Here is a 19,840-nt window from a genome sequence, read left to right as displayed (position 1 = left end):
GAAGGGAGGAAGGGAGGGAGGGAGGGAGGAAGGAAGGAAGGAAGGAAGGAAGGAAGGAAGGAAGGAAGGAAGGAAGGAAGGAAGGAAGGAAGGAAGGAAGGAAAGAACTACAGTGGAAGAAGTTAACTGGATCATCCAAAGTGACTCAGGGCACTGTCCCCTGAAACCATGCTAGCTTTCAAGAAGCATTAAGAATTCTCAGATGAATTCATGGGGTGTGCTGGATGTCACAACCTACTGCCCTTGTTTCTGAGAAGAGGCACAGACTTAGAAGGCAGTAAGCTGTAAAAAGGATTTTGATATGGTCTATAATATTATTAATTAATGGAAACTAAAGTGTTGGAAGTATTATGATGTCAAAAGATAATCCAGAGTAACCACACTAAAATGATGATGATGACGATGATGACAACATAATTCTTTAAGGTAACAGTGCTTTGGGCGGAAGCATAGTTTAGTGCGCAGAGAACAAGCTTAGGAGACAAGAAGACTGAGGTTTCAGTCCTGCCTCTGAGACCTTGGGAGAGTGATTCAGTCAACAATAATTGTTCTACTTCTAGTGGCAGAGGAGGGAATCTATGTGGATTGGTAGAGGGACTGTCCTTATCTGGAATTCCCTCCACCAATATCATCACAATCCCAAAAGGTCCTACATTCCCTCTGTAAGTCAGTGCTAACTTTCTCTCTGGAGGGCTGTCAGACCTTTTAATCACCCACTCAGAAATGGGAGAAGGGCAGGAAAGTTTTAGATCTTATAAAGATGGCATCAAGGGCTCTCCAGGCAGAGGAAAAATTCACTATGATAATTTTCCATTAGATAAAAGTTTCCGATTTTATTGTAGGAAAACTGGATTTGATTTATTGAAATTTCAGGGAAGTGGATTTGGCAATACTGGGAAGGCCACTGGTCTTGGACAGCCAAGTTCAAACTGTCTGTGGTGCTGACTTGTCATGTGACCCTGGAAAAGTCATTTGGCTTCCCTGAGACTCAGTTTCTTTCTATATAAAATGGGTAAGAAACCCACACAACTTATATCACAAAACTGTTATAGAAAGTACTTTGTAAACTTCAAAGTTCTATATAATGTGGGCTAAATTACGATTTGCCTCTAATTCTATAGGAATGTACTTATTTTGCTCATTAAGAAGACCTACAGTTAAACTTTCACAATTCTAGAGGTCATCAGATTTTGGGGGTGCTGGAGGAGTAGGTTGGGGAGGGACATATGACTGCCCTCTTAGCCTCAGAAGCCAATAAACTAAGTCACTTAGCCAGAGGGGGAAGAGGCCATGGGTAACCTGTTGACTACTCACTGCCTGGTTGTTTATCAGAGACAGTTTCCTCAGAAGTCTTGGGAGGTATTTCTAAATCAAGGTGGGAAAATGAGGTCTCATTGTAAATTCTGCTACTATGAATTAATATATAGTATATGCCGCTGCCTAGGTAGACTGGCTACTATGAAAGCTACTGGGGATGACTATCCAATCAGGATCAACCTTTAAAAGACCCTTAAAAAATTATTTTTGGAAAAGGATGTGGCTCCAACCATTGCAGAGTCTCAGGTATTAGAACTGAGACTTTCTGGGATAAAAAGGATCAGGGATTAAAATGAATAAATACAGAATCAACATTGAGACCTCATGCCCCAGGAAATCCCTCCCTCCAGGAAGGAAGAGTCCGCCTTCTGGGAGCTGAGGCGGTCTCCTTTACTGCTTCTCACCACCCCTCAGGATGCCAGGTGCCAGCTGCTTGACACCAGTAGGGTTGGGAAATAGAGGGAAACTGGCACTGGGTATCATTCCTTTAAAGGGTCTGAATTTCAAGTTCTGGAATAAAAGCTCCCAGAGAGCAAGCATTTAACTTTTTCTACACAGTCAGCATAGCTCTACACGTGGATCCCCATAATATTTTCAGAAGCTCTGATTCTCTCATCTGGCTCCTTCATTTGACAGATGGAAAAACGGAGGCTCCCAGGGCAGGGAGTTAGTAGCTGAGTCGGGAATGGAATTCAGTTAAGAGGACTCATTTTCTGCTCTTATCTAAGCTCGGTTCTGGACACCACACTAGGAGGGCCATTAGATAAACTGGAGCCAATCCAGAGGAGGGCTCTGGAATTATGAAGGGCCAGGGCAATCCCATAACAACAACGATCAGTTAAAGGAATCACAGATTTTAACCTGAAGGAGATAAGACCGTGGGGGCAGAGGGGAACCGAGTAGGTGGACATTGGGAGCAACCCACAGGTTATGATTGCTATTTGCAAACATTTGAAAGGTTGTCATGTGGAATATGGATGAAACTGGTCCTGTTTGCCCCCAGAAAGCAGAACCAGCAATAATGGGTGGAAAAAGTAGAGAGGCCCATAAGAAAACTTACCAAACTAAAACAGGCGGACTTAGGAGATGATATGGCTTCTCCAGCTCTAGGTGACCAGGGATATTCTAAGAGGGGATTCCTGCTCAGCAACAGGTTGGACTAAATGCTCTCTAAGGGCCCCTCCTGCACTTGAGAGTTAGTGTTTTCTGAGACTGTCTTTTGTATCTGAGCAACCAATCTTTCCTCTCTATATCTGCCCCCCTTCCCCTACAACAACATAGTAACTAATGACTTGTAGATGCAGGGAAAAAGGTTTTTGGATCATGCGAATCCAGTTGGCTCACTGACCTGGCCCTGCTGAGGCTGGGCAATGATGATCTGTCCTGACTGGATAGTGGTAGTGGAAGTGGTGGTCTGTTGGCCAGTCTGCTGGCCCTGAACCTGGACGGCTGCTGCGGGTTGCTGGGCCAATGTGAAGTAGTACTGGACAGGCTCTGCAGGAGTCACAGATTGGCGCACCTCCTCCTGTGGGGTGGAAGCAGACCCAGGTAAGAGGGAAAAAAGGACACACTCAGCAAACAGCAATTGTAAGAGCCAGAGCAGCAGCCGCCTTGGTGAATTTCCACTCTTTCCCCAACAGCTCGGCACATTCCCCAGCCTGATGCTGATCTCTCTGCATCTAAAGCCAAGGGAGAGTGGAATTCCAAGAGCCTGGCTATGCTAAATCAAACTAAAAATAACTGATTTCAAAGGCCCCACAAAACATCCAGTCAAATTACGGCGTAATCATCCATTTCATGATGAGTTGCAAATAATTACTGAAGTTAAACCCCATGCACCAGGAGGATTTGTCAGTAAGCATCCTTGAGGCCTGTTACTTGACCAAAGTGATAACTAGAAGGTGCCAATGAAGCACCATGGCCCTGAGGCCTCATCCTTTTCTCCCACATTACCCCCATCCAAAGAAGAGTGTTAATTCAATCTGGTGCAGCAAAAATGGCAGAGTCCCACTCATCTGGTGGGATTCTGCGACCCACTGCTCCAATGTCATCATCATATGGCCATTTCAGTTCTGCAATTCCAATGTCAAGGCCAAGCCCATGGTAGTCTGCTCTCCGGGGCTACTTTTTTCATTGTAGGCAATCACAACCCACATTTCTTTCCTGATTCCAGCAGAGGGGCTTGCAGAAGAAGGCACTTAATAAATGTTTACTAAATTGACGGTATTGAACCATGAAAGCACTGTCCAGGGACCTGCTGAATGGCTTTCCTTCCAGTCAGGGCCTGACCCACCCTTGCTGGAGTGCAATACCTCTGGTCAGGCCCTTCTGCCCCCTCCCACAAGGAGAGCTGTCTTCTCATGAAGTTCATCTGGGGTTCTCCATGGCAGAAGGAGTAAACAGCCCTCTCCCAGCCACTTTGAGCTCACAGCTGAGAGTGTAGGATGTTTACACACACTACAACATGGTTGTCTCTCGAAGAGTCCAAGGCCGCCCTTGCCACTGAGAAAACAAAAGGTAGCCCAGAGCCCACCACTACCATTTCTGGGAAGGTGGGGCCCTGTGCTGGACCCTACAAGAACAACAATAAAAGCTTCACAGAGATACAGAAACCAAAAAATTATTACCTGAAATCTGTCACATAAAGACATTACCTCATTAACTCACTAGTTTAATCTAGACCAGAAGTTCTTAACCTGTGGCCTGTAATTTAAGAGAAAAAAAACCCTCGCAATAACTAGATTTCAAATTAAGTGGTTTCCTTTGCAATCCTATGCGTTTAAAAACATCATTCTGAGAAGGGGTCCAGAGGCTTCACCAGACTGCCATGATGACAAAAAAATGTTAAGAATCCCAGTTCTACACGAATGGACATTGCAATTAAAAAAAAAAATCATGTTCCTGACCTTCTTAAAGGTAAAGGAGACATTCCTAATCTGCTACACAGGTCCCATCTCCAGACTCCCCAAGCATTTCAAAGTTCCCGTGCCTCACTAGGCAATGGAGAGTTCATCAGGATCCCAACCACGATGACAAGGAAGTACAAGCTCCACGGACTCCACTGGAAACCATCTAGTCCAACCCAGCCCCTTCACTGCACAGGGTAGAAATGGAGGCCCAGAGAAACAAAGTGATTGCACAAGGTCACTTAGTAAGGTGTGAAGGGACAGAGGTGGGTCAGCTGTGGGCACCCCTAGGGTTGTTTCTGCTGACCCATGCTGCCTCTCCTACCAAAGAGTTGATCCAGAGCTGGGAGCCAACAGTGTGGAGTGAAGCACATGTCTGCACACGTGTTTAACTGGTGGTCTTTGTCACGTGAAGGGATGCAAGGGTGAAGACCCATGCTGGTGAATAACAGTGAAGTTATAAAGAAGAAGGGCTTTGTATATATACCTCTCAGCAAAGGGCTATGTACCTGTTACCCAGGAAGAGGCGCAAGCCCCAAGGGAAAGGAAAAGTTACAATCTGGGAAAAGTCACAACTTTCTCCAAGAATCCAAGTTAATGTCCATTTCAAAAGCGGCCACAAGCCTTCTGACCCTGATATGGTGGCCTGGTTATTAGTGTGTGACCCCCAAGCTGTCCCTCTCTTCCCTCTGCGCATACTGGAACATCTGAAGCTGGGGGAAGATGGCAATGTTCCCTGATGGAAAGGGAAGCTCTGTCTGTGGCAACAAAGTCTGCTGCAGACTTTGTGAACACTGAAGGGGATAGGCCCCAAATCCCAGAGTGGGTTGCTCCCTCCTGCACTGAGAGGTGCCCAGACAGCTGAAGAGCCTGCTGGGAGGACTGCAACACTCTTGATCCCAAAGTGAGCCCTTGTACACGAAGGAAACCAGCTTTCTGCCTTCATAAAGTGGGCTTTCGAGGTTAATGTATCACAGTGCTCCAGGCAGAAACAACTTTAAACCTGAACCTGTTTTAAACTGGGGCACAGGGAGAGAGGCCTGCAGTCTTTTATGTCCATTCTGGAGCCTCTGTTGCCAAAGCAACATAACAGTGACACCTCTGGCCCCTTCTCCCCAGAATAATAGACATTAACCTGTCAGCTGGGCCTGTGTGGCAGCAGAGATAAAATACCAAGTCTCGCCTTGGCCAAAAGACAGCCATGTGATCTGTATATTTTTGCAGAGCTGCTGAAACAAGATTCACGTATCTTTTCCACCAAGAAAAACTATACTATATCATCGATCACTAAAACTGGAGACTGCGTTGAGACGGTATCACATGCCTTACTTATTCTGGGGTACTGTGGGGGAGACAGAGCTGTGCCAAGAGGGCTTCTTTATCCTTCCATGCCTTGCTCTCCCTCAGAATGCTTTCATCACCACTGGGCAAATGTACCACCAACTGACGTGAAATGAAACACGATCCTTTTAAAAGACAAAACCCCAAACAGCCCATCCAACTCTTTCTACAAGCAGTGGCTTGTGGGTCTGCTTCCTCTGATGTGGCCGTGCCCAAAGAAGTGAGCAGAGAACGAGCTTGTTCAAGTCACCAGTGCTCACTTTCAAAACTGCAGGATAACACAGATGTCATAACAGGGTAATGAGGATGAGACTGCTATCAGTTTAAGATGTAGCCATTACCTGAAATTATTTTAGGACATGGGCCAAGTTGTCGTGAAGCATCAGAAATGAGAACACATTATTCTTGGGAGGTTCCTTTCCATTGGAAAGACTTGGAACACAGTGAGGGGGGGAAATGCCAAAGTGAATGTGCGTGGTTTATAGGACTATATATATAATGGGATAAAGAAGCTGTTCCCCAGAAATCACTGCCTGGAAGAACAGGGGTTTCAGTAGACAGCATCCTCCAACTCAACTTTAAATATGGGCCAGATAAAAGATCACAGGCCAGGGGACTTCTGTTTTCCCTGAACTTCCCTTTCTGAATTTCCAGAAGCCAAAAGGCCCCAGTGGAGGCCTGTCTGCCAGCAGCCTCGAACCACGGCCCAGGCTGGGGCAGTCTGTGGCCAGCTCCTGGGCTGCTGGGGAGAGCAGACTGCTGCCTCTTTCAGAAGGAGAGATTTGGAGAGTTGGCTGTTTTAAAGTAGCTCAAGAGGTGCCAGCCTAATTGGAGCAAGGGAGAGCTTCGTGCCCACAGAGGATTAAAAGTGCTATCTCGGAATTTCAGGCCGGCTTTCGGCAATCTCAGCCCTGCAAAGGCCAGACAGCAGCTGTCCTGAATGGGAAGTCAATCAACTGCTCCACCAGCTACAAAGAGCTAGGCCTGAGCAGGAAGAAGCTGTTTCAGCTCTGTGCACTCTAAAAAGAGCCTGAGCCAGGGCCTTCGTGCTTGGGAGGAGGCACCGACTGCAGCCTGGAAGGAGCCAGAAGAGAGAATGACACGACCCCCACAGAGGTCCGAGATAGTCTGCTAGCCCCAACAAGAGCAAGGAGGAATATGGGAATAGAAGTCCTCACACACCTCACTGGAAGAGAAAACGTTTATTATAGAAAGGGGTGAAAAAATTCTAAGAAGGCAGGATCTGTTTGTGGATTTAATCTGCTCAGGATGGGAAAGCTAGACTGATGTCTTCCTACAGTTTTTTTTTACATACTTCAGGTGTCCCCTGGGAGTGGGGCCAGAGAAGCCCATGCCCATGCTCCCTGAGGCAGCACTGCTTCCCACCTACTTGTGGCCGGGATGCCTGTGGCAGCCTGCCGCTGTAAACATCCGACTGAAAGCTCCTCCAAGCACCTTACAGCTTCCAGTCAAGGATGTTTACAGTGGCAAAGACTGCCCAGAGAGAGCTGGGACACAGCAGTGCCGCTCTTGGAGGGTAAGAGCCCCTTCAGTTCCAATGGCATGGCGCATCAGAGCCAGAAGGGTTCTGCACTCCACCTCCCCCAACTCAGGCCTTCCCAGGGCCTGCTATTCTCACTGACCGAGACAGACGGGCAGAGTGCGCAGATTCAGTCTGACTGTGGCCAGAAATCATTGACCACCATGTCACTCATTACAAACACTTCACATTTTACATTAAAAATACAGGAAGAACCAAGGCTTAGACCCACAGCGGAGGGGCCTTGGAATCTGCCTGACTCAAGCCCTCTCTTTTCACAGACGAGAAGAATGAGTCTTCAAGAGGAAGGGGAAGAACACTGCCCAAGGTCACAGAGCAAGTGAAGTGCTGGCGACAAGCCTAGAACTCGGGTCTTTACACCAGGTTTCTTTCCACTATCCCATCAGAGATTTAGAGCCTAAAAGGATCTTAGAGGTCAACCACTCCAACCTCCTCATTGTACTGAGGGGGAAGGGGAATTGAGGCCAGAGAGCGATGATTTACCCAAAATCACAGAGGCAGTAAGTAGTAGAGACAGGATTCGAACCCATGTCCCAAGACCCCAAATCTACCACTTTCCATCACACCATGCTGTTCTCCCACTGTTTTTCTTTACATTTCAACCAAGTACCTAAAACCAAAAGGAAGAGAGTGTCTTTCCAATTACATTGAGGAATGATTTATAGGCAACGCATGATGCTTGTCCTTTGCATAAAAGGCAGTGAGGGGCAGAGGAAGGAGTGGGGAGTGAAAGCAGGCCATTTGTCCTTGATGTTGTTTAGGGAGCTAGCTCTTCCTGGGGTGAAAAACCAGATCCTTCTGTGTGCCGTAAGTCAATAAATGAACACTTGGGCATAATATGCAGAACATGTTCCCACATCTCAAGGTCACAGTGTAGCCAGGATGGAGGGATGGAGAAGGACCCCACATAGAGTCAGAAGTCTGGGTCTGAGGTCGGGCTCTAATACTTAGTAAAGTGTTACAAAGGAGAGGTCGCTTCACCCTCTGGGCCTCAACAGCCCCACCTGGGTTTGAGTAGATCTCTGAGGTTCTTGGCAGCTCTAAAAGCCTTTGTATCTATCACTGAAGAGAAGTGGCATGGTCTTGGAAATAGTGTTGTTTGGAAATCCTTAGAAGGGCTTGAGTCTTAGACTATGACACTTGCTAATTGTGTGGCCCTAGGCAAGTCACTTAAATTCTCTGGATCTTAGCTCCCTTAACACTATCTTCTCACAAGGTCTATTGTAAGGAAAACATTTGTAAACCTTAGAGCACTATAGAAAAGTGAGTTGTTGCTGTAAGACATGTGACTCTGGGCAAGTCACTTCATCTCTCTCTGAGCCTCAACTTTCTCATCTGTCAAATAGGGATCATCATATTACTTATCCTATTTATCTTCTAGAATTGTTGTAAGAAAAGTGCTTTGCAAATTGTAAAATATCGAGCTAGTTGTTATAATGAGCTAGTGCCAGGAGCATTCTATTTGTAAAATGTCCTCCCACCCCAGATTCTTCTTTTTGATTTCTCTTATTCCTTCCCTCCCTTTCCACTCTGTTCTGTAGAGTTACAACTTGGGCCCTGGACAAAGTAAGACCAGGCAGAAACTTCCAGGGTGATTTCAATTTAGCAAAAAGAAGCCATTTAGAAAAGAGAAGCAAAAATACAATTAGCTACATCAATCTTGAAGGAAATAAGTTTACTTGGTTAAGAACATTCAAAATGCTTTGAACTTCTCCTCTTCCCCCCTAGAAATGAAGACATGATTCTATTCCAGCTCACCTGACGCTTGGGAGGTTTTAGTTCATCTCTTGGAACAATATCGATGAGAAAGTCGAACTGGTCGAATTTTGTAATCGCCATGGCAATGTCATTTCTCTGCAACAGTGAGAGGAGGGAGAAGGAGGAGGAGAGGAAAAAAATGAAACATGGGCCTAACAACAGGCTGACCTGCCTTATGTACCCAGACCCCCAGAATCCCAGGAGAACAGGTGACAGGTAAGGGTACATTCCCAAGCTATGGTTTAATGATTTTTCATAGATGCCCCCATGTTTTTTATGCTGCTCTAATCTCCCTAACCCATGAAGACGTAGAGCCTCAAGTAATCAGTCACATATGGCGGTGAGATGGGAGGAATCGTGGTGCCCACTATTTCCAAACCATTTCCAAAGACTAAATCTCTATAGATAGAAAACATTTTGATCAGGCAGATACCTTGTAGCCAGGCAGTCCCTCAAATGGGTCATATAAGCTCGCACGTTTTTTCAGGAACTAAATAAAGAACGGCACATCTTGGAATACAAATGCACAAAAGCCCTTCTACCAGAGCTACAATCCTGTGGAAGGCCAGGGCAAGGGTTCAGTCCTCTCTAGGGTCTATGTATGTCAAAGCTTCCAGGACCCGAGATTTCACAGGCGGAAAACTCCTTCCACCAATGCAGAGGACAACTTATCTATAGATCACATTCTCAGAATGCTGCCTGAGGCTCAGAGGGGTCATGGTGACTTGTCCAGGTTCAGTAGCTAATAAATGTCCCAGGCAGAACCTGAGTTCAGATCCTGCCTGGCTTGAAATCCAGCACTCTAACCACTACACACTCTGCCCCTTTTGTTTTCTATATACTATTCCTTAAAGCAAGGTGACAATTTCAACCAACCTGGACAAAAGTTCTTTAAATGTGCAGTGTGCTTTTGGTTAGTGCAATACCTAAGACAGAGGCTGCTATAAGTGTCAGTGGTAGATGTTGAATGTGGAACGCAGGGTAGATTAAATCTCTGTCTGACTGGAGACATGTTAAGTGCCCATTTTCTGGGTATCCTTATTAAAAAGCAAAACAAAATCCCAAACCTCATCTGACCCCAAGCTCGGCACTATAATGGTGTGGTGACTCTTCTAAACAAGATGGGAGAGAATGGAAAATTTCTGGGTTTTTTTTTTCCTTCACTTCACTGTGATGGCCCCAAGCCACTGAAATGCAAAACTCCAGTCCAACATTCTTGCCAACAGTGAGTTTGATAAGATAGTAGTTTGCTAAAATGTGAGCTACAAACTCTCCAAACCCAAAGCAGAGCACATCAGACAGTGTTTGCCAGGGGTCAGTAAGACAAAGGTGCTGTGTTGTCACATCCTTGGTGACGCCAACTTCCTAAATATAATTTGTGGAGGGAAAAGGAAAATGGGGGGAGGGGGTGGGACAGAGAAGAGCCACCACCTCTACACACAGAACATAATGTTCTAGACCACTTGGGAAATGAAAGCGTTCTTGAATTAGCCTAACAGTGGCTCAAACTGAGATGCCCACATCCAGACCGTAGCTTTTTAAAAAGAAGCAGTACTAAGTACTGCTGTTGATTATTAGTTCCTGGGGGTGAGGGAGAAAATAAGTGTTCACCCTTACTGAAAAGATAATAGAATTTCCACCACAGGAAATGAGAGCTCCAACCAGAATCAGAGAATTACAAAGGAACACAGCCTTTGAACTGGAATACTGAATCTATCTTGCTACAGATTCTGTCCATTACTCCTGGTTGTGCCTTCTGAGGCCAAGGAGAACAAGGCTAATCATCTCCTCCTCATGGTAAGCCTTCATGTAGTTAGTTCTAGTTCCCCCAATCTTCCTTCCTCTGGGCTAAGCATTCCCAGTTCCTCCGAGCAATCTTCCTATGAGGGTATCTCCAGTGCCCTCCCTCCTCTGGATCTGTTCCAGCTTGTGGTGGCTAAAACAGTGTTGGACACTCCAGGTGGAGTCTGACCAGGGGAGACCGATAGGGCTCTTACTCCTCTTGTTCAGGATACTATGCCTTTTTTTAATGCAGCCTAAGATCATCAGTTTTTCTGACTCTGCAAACCTGAAAGTGCTATATAAATGTGAATTATGTTTGGTAGTACTGACTGCCATGTTATGCTATTCACCCACATGGACCTGACAGATCACCAAAATGCTGACTTCCCAGGATTTGATGAGAATTCCTATTATCCTATGAGCTCTTGTGTTTGGCCTGAAGGGCAAAAAGGGTAAGGTGTCGTAGTCATTACATGGTGGCAAGCACAAGAACAGGAAAAATTAACGTTATTCCAAGAGAACTGACAGCACTACATTGTTCTCCCTGGAAAGAAGGCAACAGATGAATTTGAAGAAAAATTAAAGTCCTGCCTCTGGACCAAAACCACATAAGCTAAGCAAACTAGAGGAGGGAAGACACTAGATTTTGCCTGGTTTGGAGAAGTTGCTGCCAATTACCTGGAGAGTCCTGCGTTTGTTGTCTTCTGTGTGGATCCAGGCTCGTAATGTCAACTCAGTGATGAATATCTGGGCAGCCTTGGCGAAAAGCACAGGGGCTTCAGCACTTATCATCTAGAAGAGAAATCAGGGTTCTCTGAAAGTCTCATAGCCATGACCACTAATACTCCATTTACCTCCTCTCCTACCCCTAAGGAAGAAATTTAGGGCCTAGGGGAGGGGGAACAGAACCAGACAGAGATGACTAGGAAGCAAACTGTAGAGGGATGAATGTGAGAAGATGACACTGCTGTCCTTTCTTTAAGAAAAGGGTTAAAGATTAGGTACCCAGAAAGAAGCATAGGCATGAATCAGAAGAACTGGGTTACAGTTTTGGGTCAGCTCCTAACCAATCAGTCACACCTCATCTTTCTGTGTCCATTTCCCCCTCTGTAAGAGGAGGACAAAGTCTTTGTCCTACCAATCTCATAAGGAGGCTATGAGGAAATGAGATAAAATGTGGAAAATGTGATGATAATAAAAATATTAATAGCAGTACTTTCTGTGATAGCCCCCCCCCCAAAAAACAAAGTGAATCTCCTAGAAACCACAACCTAAAAGCAATGTCCTTTTATAGGTGGGTCAGGAGTATGATCTTTCTAAGACAAATAGATAATATGCTGTCACTACCATAAAGCCTTCTAAGAGCTCACAAGGTATGAAATCCAAGACAAACCAAGTCAAAATGGTGCAAAAATTTTTATGCTAGTAGTGTGACCTCAAAAACATCAATTTCTCTAACCCTTAAGTCTTCATGAAGGGATTCTAGCCCTGATACTTTATGAATCTATGAAAAAAAAAAAACACATTACATTACATTAAAAAAAAATGAAATGAAACAAAGTAGGTGTTTATTAGGGACTGACTGAGCAAAACTGTAGTACATGAGTCTAATTATTATTACTGAACTATAAGAAAATAATGGATAAAGGAATTTAGAGAAATTTGGGAAGACTTATATGAACTGATGCAGAATGAAAAAGCAGAATCAAGAGATCAGTATCACAGTGTCTACAACATTGCAAATAAAAACAACTCGAATTAAACACAATGATTGATCTTGGTCCTAGAGGACAGAGGATGAAACACACACACATCCTTCTGGGTAGGGCAGCAGAGGGCAACAGGTATGGAATGTTACATACCCTGCCAGATGTGGTACCACTGTCAGTCAATTTTGCTCGACTGTTTTCTTTTTCTGTTACAAAGGATAGGGGGATATATTGGGAAATGCCTGTGTTGTAAAAAGCAAAAACAAAAACAAAATAATGAAGGGCAGCAATAAAATTTTATAAAATATTAATTGTAAAAAAAAAAATGGGATGAAATAGCTAATCATATTCCTAAGATTTATCCTGAGATTTACTATTATTTCTGCTATTGTGGAAAGATGTTGCTGTCTAAAACAGGGTCACAAAGTTGTAGTGTGTGAGGCAAAAGGGGACCACAGAGATCATTTACTCCAATGCCCTCCTTTTACAGATGAGGAAAATGATGTCCAAAGATGGTCAAAAACATACTTGAGGTTACATGGCTGATAAGGGGCTGGGAGGAGCCAGGCCTCTGAGCCTGGTTCTCCCTTCTGATGCAGTGCTCTGTCTAGCACCTGCCTCCAACTCTGAAGGTAGGAGGCCTTTAGGTCAGTAAAGAATCCCAAGAAAGCTACTTTCAACTGCACCCAACTGCAGTGAATCTATTCAACTACACAGACCAGAAGATCCTATCAAGGAGCTTATAATGTCCAATGATTGGTCATTCTCAAGCCCAACCCCTTGAAGATGATAAATAGGTGATCAAATGATACCCAATGTTGGTCACATCCCTGTAGCTTGAAAGGAAATATTTACACTCCAAATAGTGAGGGTCTCAGTGATCTTACCAGGATTCAAATACAAGTAATTCACCATTATCTTTTTAAGTGCACTTGGATGGGCCAGACTAGACCTAGGCTAAAAACCACTGCAATTCAGGGCATTATAATGTTTCCATTTGTGAACTAGCCATGATCCTAAGGGCAAGAAGAGGCCTTACAAGTCATTTAGGTCAACCCTCTCATTAAGTGAGGTCCAATGAGGTTAAAAAACCTGAGAGCGGAGCCAGGATAAGGCAAAGCCAAACTCATGTTTTCTGACTCCAAATGCAAACTGTGCCGAGAAAAACGTATCTGTGGTTGTTATTAATTAAACCTTGTACGCTGGGGCAAAGAACAGCTCATCCCCCATGGGAAATGTTTAAGATCATGACTTTCAGCTTCACATTGCAAAATAAGTTATCTAAGTTTACCTTTACATCTTCATCCAGTTTCATGATCTTCTTAATGCGAGCTAAGGGAAGTTCCTGCACACGGAAATCTTTCTGAAACAAACAATCAAAGAGGCATACATGTATTCACTGTGATCAAAACTATGGACAAGGGAAGGTATCAGAAACATGGTCAAACCACTGGGGGAAGGTTGGGTGGCTTGTGGAGAAAAGAAATTAGAATAAAAACAAATGACAAGTTAATTTTTGGGATTTCCACCCTCACTCCAAAAACCTTGGAAATACATTTACATTTCATATATAGCATGACAAACTTTCATCAGTCTCCTAATGAAGTGTTTAGTTGTATATGTGTGGAAGTGGGTGAGTTTTCTTCCCCTGTGCCCATCCAAGGGACATGGTTTTCTGCATCCTTTCCCCCAGACTCCTACTTTCCAAAGACAGCTTCCTTAACAGATAAAGGTATCCAGAGTACCACACTAACCCCTCTTTACGATCATGAGCTTTGGGACAAGTGGGATGGCATGGTTCCTGTGTCAATGCCCATCAGCAATAACCCAGTGGCTGTTTGGCCAGGTTCTACAGGGGCTCCTGATAAATTTCTGTCTCACTCATCCCAAAACAAGAAGTGTAGCAACCCTAATAGAATTCTCATCTCTGCAGCTTCCTCACTGGAAGGTGGGTACACCTGCCAATCAGAAGGCTCTGCCACTTAAACTTCGGGTTAAACATGCCATCTGACACACCATGCTAGTTTGGGCTTCTAGACCAGGACATAAATGAATCCAAATACATGTTAAGTAGCTGTTCAGTAGGTGCAGATGTCATATAGTCAGTCTGTCTGAAGTGTTCTTTAAGCATTGAAGTGTGGACTACTGCCCAAGGCCTGCTTTGACCCCTCATCAAGGGGTAAAGGTGAGCCTGGGTTCTTGGAAGCCCTTCCAGGAGAGCAACAACTCTGGTAGGGCCTCCACCAGTCAGAAAAGCTTCAGGAATGCACCCAGCAATGGACTATGGGTCTGGGTTTTGAAGACCTGCAGAGCTAAGTGGGAGGAGCCTTAATGCCAAAGAGGAGATCACTAAGGGATGAGTTGGGAGGGGCACCTATAACACCTTATAAAACTATGCCCCCTAAGGGAAAGACCGGGGGAGCTACTCATGTAATATAGGACAGATCAATGGAGTAGGAAGCACAATGTTTAGAACCATGTGTGTAAACCACTGGGAGAGATATGAAGAATCAATAAGGTACTCTGTGCTTTATGAAAAGGGCTCAGAGGGGTACTTGTGTGTGCCTGTGTGTATGAGCATGTGTCTGAGTGTGTGTATACAGGTACCCACATTCTTGTGAGCAGGTCTTTTCTGACTAGCATCATTTAAATATTTAAAGTTATAGCATTAAAAAAAATCAGGGACATCTGCACACATGCCTGATGATAGACACAATTCTAGAAATAAGAAAATCAATTGTGAATTTTAGAGCAGCAAGGAGAAAGAACAGCAAGGCTACAGATTAGTGAATATCAGCAGAATCTCCACAGAGGATAGGTGTCAAATGATTGGTCTCTAAGTAGCTAAAAACGTGACTCATTAAAGCATAATATGCTAGCTTGGGGATTCTTGTCACAAGCCCATAAGGACAATACCAATGCCAAAAACTCAGCATAATTAAGAAGCACAGGTGAAGTATATTTTCAAGCCCCCTAAAAAACAGAACTTGGGTAAAAGAAAGACACTGAGACATTGTTATCCAATTTCATCAGTTTGACTCCAGAAGAAAGAATATCTAACAGCTCAACACAAGAACCCCTGACATCTGACTTTGTTGTATCCCACGTGTAACTCTGGGGCTCGCATGATGCACCCAGATGAAAAAATGTAAATAGCAACTCCAAATTTTTTCTGTTCTGAACTTAGGCATTAACATTTTCCACGAAGACTTCTCTAATTAGCCTTGAAAGTTTGTCAGACACATTCAAGTCTGGTTTTTGACAATCTGGGAGGGGACAAGAGAAGAAGAGAACAAATATCTATCTTAGAAATAAAGTGTAATTGGTCTTTCTACTTCTGTGGCATTTCCTGGTAATGTAGCAAAGTAATTCCACAAAGAAAACTGGAACCACACAGGAGTATACCACTCTAGAAAGGCTATTTCCTTTGCCTCAGGTGCTGAGGCCACACTTCCGCAAATAAGCTTTTTAAAGAAGTCTTAAACCCTAAAGTTTAGTCCTAGAAAGAGGCCTGGATCTGGAATCAAAGGTATGTGAATCCTGGCTCTGTCTCTTGCTCCCTCCTCTAGATCTCATTATCTATAAAATGGGGGAGGTGGGAGTGGGGTAGTAGACAGGGTTAGACTAAGGGACCTTTAAGTTCACATTTCTAGCTCTAAAAAGTGTAGTGTTTGTAATGCCTTAAATCTGGTTACTAATAGCAAACCAAACCTAATTAATAAGTATAAAATATCATTTCATAGTAGTGTTATTTTCCCACTGAATTCAATGTACTTCAGAGATAATGAATCAATTTCCTGAATTAAATTATGGAGTAGGGCATGAAGGCGGGGGGTAATCTATGAAAATATTACTATTAACCTGATTTTATATATGGGAAAACTAAAGGGAAAAGGCAGAAGGGTTTCATTCTAAGTTAGGGAATCCTCAACTTTTTAAAATAAAAATTATTTTATCCTTTTCCCAAATCTGGAGATCACTAAGCTATTCCTGAGTTTTTGCAGTGATTGGGAAGAGGTCATGTTCTTGTCTGGAGCATATAAGGGGAGCACTGCTGATAGATACACTCTTTTCCTTCCCTGCATCAGCAACTGGTCTGGCTATCTCAAGAGGCTTGTGGCTAAGAAAGCACCATAGAAGCCATCCAGTCCTGTTAGTGGAACATGGTCCACATATGGGAAAAGGGCTTACCCACAGTCACCAAATTGCTTAAGTAGCACAGGGAAGAGTGCTAGGCTTGGAGTTGAGAACTCTTGGTTTCAATCCCACCTGTGGGACCTGCCACTCATATGACACATGGTGAGTCATTTATGTCCCTGAACTTGTTTCTTCATTTATAAAATAAGGTGATACTGGACTAATTACTTCACAAGGCTGCAGTAAAGGCCACTGAAAATCTCAAAATGCTACATAAACATTAGTTATTATTAATGAGAGAATAAGGAATAAAACACAGGTTCCTGAACTTCTAGCCCTTTGCCACACCAGCTAACTCTCTTCAAGATTAAATAGTAGAGAAAACTAAAACTGGATGTTACAAAAATAAAAAGAGTAAACTTGGTCTCAAAGAAGAATTATGATAAAAAACTTCTCCCTCTTTGCAAATGAGAGCTCAGTCTTCAAGTACGGTACATTGCATGTGTTGTTGACCTTCTCTGAATTTAAAAAAAAAGATCTGTATTATAAGGGATCTATCTCTGGGAAGAAAAGGTATAGGAGAAACCGAGGTGATAGAAAAACAAAATATCAATAAAAATCTATTGTTGAAAAAAATATGATGGCATATAATTATGGTCCTGGAGACCAAATAAAACACACTTCCTGCCCCTTGGTAAAAAGAAAAAAAGACTACAAGCATGGACTGGCTGTTCACACTGTCAGACTTTGCTGTTGGAACATACCGTAATTCTGTTGACTGTTTTTGCTTAACTGATTTTCTTAAGGACCACATATCCAGACTTAGAAGGGGCTTCAAAGGTTATCTAGTCCAACTCCCTCATTTTACAGGTGAGAAAACTGAGTCCCAGAGATGTTAAATGACTTGCCCAAAGTCATCTCAACAAAACCAGAATTTAAACCTAAGTCCTCAGATTCTAAATCCTGCACTCGACAGAAAGAGAAAATCCATTTAAAATAACTAGAGACAATATAAAATACTTGGGAGTCTACATGCCAAGAAGTATATGAACACAATTACAAAACACTTTTCACACAAATAAAGTCAGATCTAAACAAATGGAAATACATCAACTGTTCGTGGGTAGGCCGAGTCAATATAATAACAATGACAATTATATCTAAATTAACTTATTCAGTGCCATACCAGAGTACCAAAAATTATTTATGGAGTTAGAAAAAAATAACAAAATTCATCTGGAAGAACAAAAGGTCAATAGCAAGAGAATCAAGGTAAAATGGATCATTTTTTATTATACTTAATTAAAAAACAAACAAAACCAATGCAATCAAAATTAGAAGTAGAAAAGCAGAAAACGGGGAAAGTTTTTAAAGGTCTCATTTTTCAAATATATAGAGAACTGAGTAAAATTTGTAAGAATACAAGTCATATGAAAAGGTAGTTTTCAGAACATGAAATCAGAGCTATCTATAGTCATATGAAAAAATGCTCTAAATCACTACTGATGAGAGAAATGCAAATTAAAACAACTCTTGGGTACCAGCTCACACCTATCAGAATGGCTAATGTGACAAAAAAGGAAAATGTCGGGTGTTGGAGGGGATGTGAAAAAATTGGGACATTAATGCACTACTGGTGGAATTGTGAACTGATTCAATCACTCTGTAGAACGATTTGGAACTATGTTCAAAGGGCTATAAAATAATGCCTACATAGCTTTTGAACCAGCAAAATTACTACTAGTTCTGTGTCCCAAAAAGATAAAAAACAAAAAGGAAAAGAACCTATAAGTATAAAAACATTTACAATAGTTCTTTTCTGGTGGCAAAGAATTGGAAACTGAGGAGATACCCATCAAGTGAAGAATGGTTAAACAAGTCATATATGATTGTGATAGAATACTATTGTGTTAGAAGAAGTGACAAGCAGGATGATTTCAGGAAAACCTAGAAAGACTTATTGAACATCTGATGCAAAGTGAAATGAGAAGAACCAGGAGAATATTGCACAAAGTAACAGTAATATTATAAAGATGATCACCTGTGAATAACTTAGTTATTCTTAGCAATATAATGATCCAAAACAATTCTGAAGGACTTATGACAGAAAATGCTATCCATCCCCAGAAAAAGAACTGTTGAAGTCTGAATGCAGACTGAAGTATACTTTTTTAAACTTTATTTTTCTTGGGTGGGGGCTTTTTTTGGAGGGAGGGTTTATAATTTTGAAAATATGGAATATGGAAAATGTTTTTCATGACTAAACAACTATATCAAACTGCCTGCCTTTTCAATGAGGGAAGAGGAAGGAAGAATTTGGAAAGTCAAAATTAAAAAAAATTGTTAAACATTTTTGCTTACAAATAATTGAGAAAGAATAGAATTAAAATTAAACATAAAAAAATTCTGAACTCTTCAGTGTTGGAATGGGGGGGGAGAGAATATTGGGAAATGACTGTGGCATAAAAAAAAGGCATCAGCAAAACGTTAAAAAAAAAGTTCATGGTTAAAACCTGCAATGTGGGGACTCCTAATATAGACCAAATTAATCCATGATGTTTCAAAAGTCTTAGGTAGTCAATCTAGTACACCCAGTCTTTGTGAACATGGTCTATAGAGCCTAATGCTATTATAACACAATACTACCCTATCTCCAATCCAAGCTCAGAGAAGATCAGGGCTCCTTTTTTTATCTATTGATGCACCTAAAAACTCTAACATTAGTTTTCAAGAAGGAAGAATTGCCAGCAAAGTTGGGGGTGGGAGGGTGGAAGTGAAGGAAGAGTTAATTCTCTCTTATCTGACCACCCCTACAAAATAGCTGTCATGGCACTCCTGAGATGCAAAACTGCTGAGTCTCACAAAGTGAATACACAACACTACCTTTGGATGAAACCAAATGGGAGCTGGGAGCCAAAGAAAAGTCAATTAGTCCCAGTTGTGCTCAAGTACCTCTGAAGTATCAAATCGTGATGAGACATGTAGGCTTCTCTTCAAGAGTTCCCTACTCCAACAATGCTATGCATTCTCTTCAGGGACTGAGGATTCACAATTCTAAGATGATGAAGGAAGGGTTTGGACTACAGAGAAGGTCTGGTAACTGTCCTTCTGCCTGTCAGTCCAGCAACAGCATGGCAATCTGGCTGAGCAACATTACACATGTCACTGTCTATTCTGGAGAAGTTGACTAATTTAGAACAGCAATTAAGAGGAGTCAAGGATATAACATCTGTGTGTGTGAGAGAGTGAGAGAGTGAGAGAGAGAGAGAGACAGAGAGAGACAGAGAGAGAGAGAGAGAGAGAGAGAGAGAGAGAGAGAGAGAGAGAGA

General features: G+C 42.8%; 1 protein-coding gene across 12 annotated transcripts in view; it reads right to left on the bottom strand.

Moving 5' to 3' along the window:
- The window catches only part of NFYC (nuclear transcription factor Y subunit gamma), a 94,959-nt gene that overhangs the window by 10,358 nt on the left and 64,761 nt on the right, over nucleotides 1-19,840 (bottom strand). For all 12 annotated transcript variants that reach the window (XM_069068069.1, XM_069068070.1, XM_069068076.1 and 9 more), the window contains 4 exons: nucleotides 13,666-13,737; nucleotides 11,344-11,457; nucleotides 8,884-8,979; nucleotides 2,666-2,842 (listed from right to left, as the gene is read on the bottom strand). In XM_069068069.1, the coding sequence (XP_068924170.1) occupies nucleotides 2,666-2,842; nucleotides 8,884-8,979; nucleotides 11,344-11,457; nucleotides 13,666-13,737 (459 nt within the window). The remainder of the gene's footprint in view (nucleotides 1-2,665; nucleotides 2,843-8,883; nucleotides 8,980-11,343; nucleotides 11,458-13,665; nucleotides 13,738-19,840) is intronic.

Source organism: Petaurus breviceps, unplaced genomic scaffold (genome assembly GCF_028583685.1).
Source record: "Petaurus breviceps papuanus isolate PSGF00001 unplaced genomic scaffold, PetGlider_PUasm1.0 90760, whole genome shotgun sequence".
Taxonomy (NCBI): domain Eukaryota; kingdom Metazoa; phylum Chordata; class Mammalia; order Diprotodontia; family Petauridae; genus Petaurus; species Petaurus breviceps.
This window is presented reverse-complemented; position numbering and strand designations above follow the sequence as displayed.